Raw genomic sequence first — 8,420 nt, forward strand, 5'->3', positions numbered from 1 at the left:
TGTGATTTTGGTATCATATGTAAGAATTCAGTGCCTAGTCCAATGTTATGAAGATTTGCTTCTATTTTTTCCCTAACAGTTTTATAGTTCTATCTTTTACATTTAATTCTGTGATCCATTTATGAGTTAATATTTTTATGTATGGTGAGAAGCGGGCGTCCAAATCTATTCTTTTGAATGTGGCTATCTAGTTATGTCAGCATCATTTGTTGAAAACACTGTCCCTTACCCATTGAATGGGCTTGGCAACCTTGTGAAAAATCAATACTATAAATGTATAGGTTTATTTCTGGAATCCTCAATTCTCTTTCATTAATCTCCATTTCAATCCTCAAGCCAGTACCACACAATCTTTATTAATGTAGCTTAGTAGTAAGTTTTGAAATCAGCAAGTGTGAATTCTCCAACTTTACCTTTTTTCATTTTTATATGACTTTTAGGTTTAGTTTACCAATTTCTGCAAAAATAAAAATTAAAAAAATATGGAATTTTTGAGAGATGTGTTATATCTGCGTATTGCTTTGGGAAGTACTGCCATGTTAACAATATTAAGTCTTCTGAGTCATGAATATGAAGTGTCTCTACATTTATTTAGGCCTTCTTTACTTTCTTTCAAATTTTACTTTGTTTTGTAGTTTTCTGTGGACGATCTTGCACACTTGTCAAGTTTATCCCTAAGTATTTTATTATTTTTGATGCTTTTATGAATGGGTTTTCTTAATTTAATTTTCATATTGTCATTATTGGTATTTAATAACACAGCTGATTGTTTTGTATTTATTTTGCATCCTGAAACTTTGCTGACCTTCTTTATTAATTCCTGTATTTTTTGTAAAATTCTTAGGGTCTCCTATAAAATCTCTACAAGTAAAGATGGTTTTACTTTCTTCATTTCCTACTTGAATATGCTCTATTTCTTTTCTTGCCTAATTTACCTGGCTAGAACCTCCAGTACAATGTTGAAGAGATGTTGTGAAAACAGACATCCTTATTTTATTCCTGATGTTAGGGGGAAATTTTGGTTTTTAGCCTTTAAGTTCAATGTTAGTTGTGGGGTTTTGTGTATGCCTTTTATCAGGATTAATAAGTTTTCTTCTATTATTGGCAGTTGACTGTTTTTATCATAAAAGAGTGGTGGATTTCATCAAATTCTTTTCCTGCATCCATTGCCATATTGCTTTGCCCTTTATTCTACTAACCTGGTGTATTGTATTGATTGATTTTCATATGTTGAAACAGGCTTGCATTTCTGAGATAAATCTCACTTGGTCATGGTGTATAATCATTTTTATATGTTGCTGAATTCAGTTTGCTAGTATTTTTTGTAGCTGTGTTTATTAGGATTATTTATCTGTGGTTTTCTTATGATGACTTTGGTTTTGACACTGTGCCATTTTAAACCTTACACTTTCTCTAGGTTGTTCTGTTGCTAAATAAATATGATTTTTAATCATTCCCCAAATCACTTCACTTCTGTGGCCTTATCACAGGTATTAAGATAGTCTCCTTGAACTCTCTACAGCTCTATGGACTCCATTTCACCATAATGGAACAAGGTGACTGTAGTGTATCCACACTCAGACATATACACTATCTCCCATGTACCAAACTACCACTATGACCAACACCATTGCCACCATTCCTCTTTTAAATTCATATTCTATGCCAAATTTGTCCTGAGTTGAAACCAATACTCTAATTCTAGAGAGCAAGTAGCACATGTCTATTCTTTTTAAGTATTAATATTTTGATCCATCCCAGGGAGAGGGCTAAGATAGGGCCTAGTTTAATCATGTTGATAGTTCTCCTTTCACTCTGAATGATTTAACACAGATAAAATCTAATTAAAAGAAACATCAAGGAAATCTAGAAAACAGAAGTATTATTATTATTCAAGGGCTATCTTAGCCTGAAGGTTGGATTTCCATGACTTTTCCTAGGGGTAGTAAGTTAGGAAGGTAACTTATAAGAGGTACGTACAATTTTGAACTGGCTTTTACTGTCTAACCACTTGGTTCTAGATATATAGGTACATGTCATTCAAATGAACAATGTTTAGGTAGTTGCCTCAATTTACCTTGCCCTGGACACTACCGGGAACTCTCACTCTACTCCATCTCTTTGATCCAGTATCCTTTGGAATAGTGCGGTGGAGAGTTTTCATCTAGACCTCTTTTTCCAAATAACCAGCCTAACCACAGATCGTAAAGCAGACCCATGGAACATTCACATAATGGAATACTACTTCACCATAAAAAAGAAGGGAATTTTACCATTTGTGACAGCATGGATGGACTTGAAGAGTATTATGTTAACTGAAATAAATCAGAGAAAGACAAGTACATATGATTTCACTTACACGTGGATCTAAAGAACAAAATAAACTAACAAACAAAATAGAAACAGGCTCAAAGATACAAAGAAAAGACCAACAGTTATCAGAGGGGAGGGGAATTTAGGGGGCTGGGTGGGAAAGATGAATGAATTAAGGAAAAACTCATTGATGCAGAAAACACTATGGTGATAACCAGAGGGAAAGGGGGCACTGGGTGTGTAGAAGAGGGTAAAGGGGGATAATGGTGCCTGATTTGGGGTGGTGAACACACAGTACATTATACAGATGATGTATGATCACTTTATTTATTTTATTATTTTTTCTTTTTTTTATTGTTGTTCAAGAACAGTTGTCTCCATTCCACCCCCACCATTACCCCCCCCCCAACTCCAGCCATCCACACCTCCCATCCTCGATCCTATCCCACTTTGGCTTTGTCCATGTGTCCTTTATACATGTTCCTTGACAAACCTCCCCCCTTTCCCCCTCATTATCCCCTCCCACCTCCCCTCTAGTTACCATCAGTTTGTTCTTCATTCCAATGTCTCTGGTTATATTTTGCTGGCTTGTTTGTTTTGTTGAATAGGTTCCACTTATAGGTGAGATCATACAGTATTTGTCTTTCACCACCTGGCTTATTTCACTTAGCATAATGCTCTCCAGAGCCATCCAAGCTGTTGCAAAGGGTAGGAGCTCCTTTTTTCTTCCTGTTGCATAGTATTGCATTGTGTAAATGTACCACAGTTTTTTAACATTATTTTATTCTTGTTCAATTACAGTTGTCTTCATCTACCCCCACTCAAACCAAACCCACCTACCTCCCTTGCTTCCACCTTCCCCCATGGTTTTCCCCATGTGTTCTTTATAGTAGTTCCTGAAAACTCTTCCCCCCATTGTCCCCTCCCTTCTCCCCTCTAGTCACTGTTAGATTGTTCTTAATTTCAATGTCTCTGGTTATATTTTGTTTGTTTTTTTTTTTCCTTTGTTGATTATGTTCCAGTTAAAGGTGAGATAATATGGTATTTGTCCCTCACCACCTGGCTTACTTCACTTAGCATAATGCTTTCCAGTTCCATCCATGCTGTTGCAAAGGGTAGGAGCTCCTTTTTTCTCTCTGCTGCATAGAATTCTATTGTGTAAATGTACCATAGTTTTTTGATCCACTCATGTACTGATGGGCACTTAGGTTGCTTCCAGCACTTGGCTATTGTAGATTGTGCTGCTATGAACAATAGCCGGGGTGCATAGGTTCTTTGAACTGGTGTTTCAGGATTTTTAGGGTATAGTCACAGCAATGGAATTGCTGGGTCAAAAGGCAGTTCCACTTTTACTTTTCTGAGGAAATCCCATACTATTTCCCATAGTGGCTGCACCAGTCTGCATTTCCACCAACAGCATACTAGGGTTCCCTTTTCTCCACAACCTTTCCAGCACTTGTTGTTTGTTTACTTGGTTATGGTGGCCATTCTGACCAGTGTGACGTGGTATCTCATTGTGGTTTTAATTTGCATCTTTCTGATGGCTAGTGATGCTGAGCATCCTTTAATATGTCTCTGGGCCCTCTGTATGCCTTCCTTGCAAAAGTGTCTGTTCAGGTCCTTTGCCCATGTTTAATTGGACTGTTTGTCTTCCTGGAGTGGAGTCATATGAGATGATGCATTATAGAATTGTACACCTGAACCTAAATAATTTTATTAATCAATATAACCCCAATAAATTCAGTTAAAAAAAAAACGCTGACCCACTGGCCTTTCTGTGGGGCCATCCCCAATAAGAGTAGACATGCTTTGTTCTTGGTTTATTTAGGATTCTCAACATCTTAGCTTTGTCCCATGTTATAAAACATTTATTTCTTAACTTTGGACAAACTCTCCTTCCTCTTCTTGATTTGGATTTATTTTGTTCTTTATTTGTTTAGTTTCCTAAGGTGGGAAGTTAGATAATTTATTTGACTCTTTTCTTATTTTCTAATATAATGATTTCCATATTATAAATTTGCATCTAAGCACTGGGTTGCCTGCATATCACAAATGTTGATATGTTGTGTTTTGCTTATAAAAGTTCCAAATAATTTTTAATACCCCCTTGATCTCTCTACTTTGACCCAGAGATTATTTAGAAGTGTATTATGTTATTAGTTTACAAATATTTGGGGATTTTTCACATATCTTGCTTTTAATGAGTTTTAGTTTAATTCCTTTATGGTCATAGAACATATCTCACATGATTGGAATCCATTTAAATTTATTGAGACTTATTATATGGTCCAGAATATGGTCTCTCCTGGTACATGTTCCATGTGTACTCAAAAATAATATGTTTGTAAACAATAGGTTTCTAAACATTCCTCTCTTATGTCTTTGTACTTTTTCTTCACATAAGTTTTATTTCTTCTTTTTCTTTCTCTTTCTTCCCCTGATTTTAACAAGTATTACTTCACTTGATTCCAATAGAGAGTAGAACTACGTGGCTTTTGAGTTATGTGAATATATTAACTATTTAAAAAATTACTTCTTGTATTTTTAAAAAGCAATGATAATGGAACCGTGGTGGTGGTCTAGACACAAAAAATTATCTACACATAGATAAACTATAAGGATATACTTAGCAAACTGGAGATTGTGCACAAATTTGGAAGGTAGAAACGAGATATTTTCAGACAAATACAACTAGAGAATTTAAAATACTTGCAGTAGAAGGACAGGCACACTCAAAAAACTTCAAGAACAGAGTGAATGAAATCAAGGGACTGGAGTGGAGTGTGAAATTAAAGAGCTACTGCCTGTTTGCTGATGCCCTGTTCTGACACTTCCCCAATCTTATGAACATTGGACAAAGCCAAACTGGAAATTCGACCTTCTTTAATCTCTCAAACTACACTCCAAAGACAGTGAATTATTTGACCAGGAATGAAACCCAAATTAGAGTAAGTCTGAGACAATGACAGACCTCTACAGCAGAAAGAAAATGAAACAGAAGGACACATATACCTACAAGAGTGATCCACAGAATTCTTCCAGTGTTAGAAAAAATGCCACGCTTTTATGATAGGAGGATCCCTATCCTACCTGTGAGCTCCATGACCTGTACCCCAATGGAGACCGCTGAATAATTGACACACTCCACCCTCCCATTCAGAGGACAAGCGTATTAGTGAAATGGACATCACAATAGTAGATCAGATCCATGCTAATTACCTAGGTAAGTCACATGTGCCCTTTATTCCCAAATATGAATGGACAAATGATTGCCAGTATTTGAGGAAAGTGAAGGAGAAGATCATGATGAACAAATAGAACTATTTATGGAGAGAAAAAAACACTTTATATTGTATACATGCATGTCCACACACACGAGAGAACTTTGCCAAAAAAACCCCAAATTCATATTCTTACAATTTTAAGTAAAACAAGGGGGAAACAGTATTTTCAAAGGGAGTGATTAGAGAACAAGAGAAAATTCTTGAAAATAGAAATATTGCCAAATTAAAAACTTAGGTGCCCAGCACAAAGTCACTAAGCCTCAGCAGGCTCTGATGGAACCTGGAACACAAGGCTCCTGCCCCTCCACCCTCATCCTCGCCTCTCCCCCCAGGAAACTGCCTGCAACCCTTCCCCCACCTAGTAACAGACCCATTTCCGGGTGCCATCCCGGATCCGGTCCAGCAGGTGTCCCCCTCTCAGATTCCAGGAGGGGACCCTCTGACGTCTCCCTGCGTCCGCCATAGATTCAGACTCCAGCAGCCTCTACCATCGACTCTACTGCTGCTTGCCTGCAGCCCCTGCTTCTGCGCTGCCTTAGTCTTGGTGCCACACGCCTGCACCTCCAGACATGGCGACCCCGCCTGGGGCCTCGTTTGTGCGTCAGAACTACCACCCTGAGTGTGAGGCCGCCGTGAACAACCACATCACCCTGCAGCTCTACGCCTCCTACGTGTACACATCCATGGCGTCCTATTTCCATGGCACCTCATGCAGGCACTTGGTCGAGTTCCTCCTGCAGCAGTCGAGCAAGGAGAGGGCACTCGCGGAGTGGCTGATGCAGCTGCAGAACCAGCGCGGGGGCCGAATCCGCCTGCGGGACATCAGCAGGCCTGACCGCAACAAGTGGGAGAACAGCCTGAAGGCCCTCGAGTGCGCCTTGCACCTGTCCATCGTGGTGAACCAGAGCCTGCTTGATCTGCACCAGCTGGCCACCCAGAAGGGGGACGGCCACCTGTGCGATTTCCTGGAGAGTCACTACCTGCACCAACGGGTGACGTTCATCAAAGAGTTGGGGGACCACGTCATCAAGCTGCGCAAGATGGGAGCTCCGGAATCCGGCCTGGCAGAGTACCTTTTTGACAAGCTCACCCTGGGTGACAGCAAGAAGAACTGAGCCTGGACTGCCTTCCTGATAGCCACATGTGACTTCCCCTGGTCACTGTGCTGAGCATGCCTATTGCCATATTACCTTTCAAAATGTTCACTTAAGTTTTTATGTTCCAGTTTTACCATTTCTTCCAATGAAGTTATTGGTTCCTAAATAAATAAAGGTGTTTCATTGATACGTGTGTGCAAAACCCTTGCCTTTTAAGTTTTAAAACAGGTATGCCAGAGTCTCTCCATTGCCCCCCTCTAATGCCTTAATCAAGTGCACCTTGGTATGTCCAAGGATGGAGGGAAGAGGTATTTTCTGGAGCCTGGATGGAGGGAGGGGGTTTTCCATGTACCCTGGATAGGAGGAGATATTCTGTCCATGGCGTCCCCTGGAGACGCCATGGACAGAATTAAGAGAAGGGGTATACCATGGGACCCTGGAAAATGCAGAATTAATCTTTCTCTTATAAACAATGTGCTATATGGGGGTAGGTGAGGCAGGGACCTGGTGAATATGGGTGTACGTGCAGGGTAAAAGTGTAAAAGTCAACAGTAATAAATAAATAAATAAATAAATAAATAAATAAATAAATAAATAAATTGGAAAAAAGGGGGGAAATATGTATAGAATCATGGCCTGAAAATCAGGGTTGCAGTTTCCTCTGGAGAAGAATTGAAGGGAACTGAATTGGGCAGAGATTGACCTGAAAGGAGTCTTCACTTTGTTGAAATGTTAATGGCTCATTTCAGTAGCTCATTGGGGGCCTTGGACAAGCTCACCTTGGGCTACTGTGATAATGCCTCTGAGTGCTGGGCTGGCTTTCTTGTAGACATGGGGTGAGTTCCTGTAGTCACTCGTGCTGGGCAAGCATGCTGCCCTTACAGTACAGGCAGGTGTGATCTCTCTTGCTTAAAGCAACATGGTACCCCCAAACTTACCCCTGTAAGAGGCCTGAAAAATATAAAATCATGATTGGAGGTCAATTTCTGATATTAAATATCCAATAGAATAGATGCCACCGAATGTTAGGTCAGTGACTGCCTGCTTTGAAGAGTGTACAGGGCAGGGGAGAGTTGAAGCTGGGAGGCCAGCTGGGACATACTGCAGCTTGTCCTGGTAAGAGACAAGAGGGGTTGGGCTGAAGTGAAGTTGGGCTAAAGAAATGAAGACACAGGCAAATTCTACTGGATTTGGATGAATCAAGATTTACGTATGGACCAGAGGCGAGTAATGGCAAATGACAACAATAACGTAGTTCCTAGTGTTCGAGCTCAATTGCCCGGGTTGAAGGTGTTGCTATTTATTAATTGGGGGACACCTGAAGGGAGATTTGAGGGGTGGGGAAGGCCTGTCATGCTGAATCTGAGATGTCCATTAGACATCCAAGTGGAAATGTCATGCAAGTAAATGAATTGAGCTCAGGTTGGAGGTCAGGGTTGGAAAGACACACAGGGAGACATCAGCTATAGATGCTTTTGAGGTATCTGGATAAGCTCACTACATAGTGTAGAGAGAGTATGGCCCAGCCAGCTCCAAGCACAGGACAGCTAACATTAGGGGTTGGGTTGAGGTGTTGGAACAGCCAGGCAGCTGCTGGTCCCACTGGGACCAAGATGTCCTTCCAGACTGTGGCCACCTGTGTCTCCTGAGTCTATCTCAGGATCAGCCTGTTCCTAACCTCAACGTGGCCCCTGCTTTCTACCTGCACGATGGGGAGAGGAGTTAG

General features: G+C 40.4%; 1 protein-coding gene across 1 annotated transcript; it reads left to right on the forward strand.

The window, feature by feature from the left end:
* The first annotated feature begins 6,141 nt into the window (after nucleotides 1-6,141).
* LOC114505279 (ferritin heavy chain-like) lies at nucleotides 6,142-6,866 on the forward strand. Its single transcript, XM_036016601.1, has one exon. It carries the CDS (start codon nucleotides 6,167-6,169, stop codon nucleotides 6,710-6,712), a length of 546 nt encoding a protein of 181 aa, XP_035872494.1. The 5' UTR covers nucleotides 6,142-6,166; the 3' UTR covers nucleotides 6,713-6,866.
* The last annotated feature ends 1,554 nt before the right edge of the window (nucleotides 6,867-8,420 follow it).

This window comes from Phyllostomus discolor, chromosome X (assembly GCF_004126475.2).
Source record: "Phyllostomus discolor isolate MPI-MPIP mPhyDis1 chromosome X, mPhyDis1.pri.v3, whole genome shotgun sequence".
NCBI lineage: Eukaryota > Metazoa > Chordata > Mammalia > Chiroptera > Phyllostomidae > Phyllostomus > Phyllostomus discolor.

Excerpts from the sequence above, each read along its gene's own strand:
- LOC114505279 (XM_036016601.1), top strand. The coding sequence starts at position 6,167 with ATGGCGACCCCGCCTGGGGCCTCGTTTGTGCGTCAGAACTACCACCCT.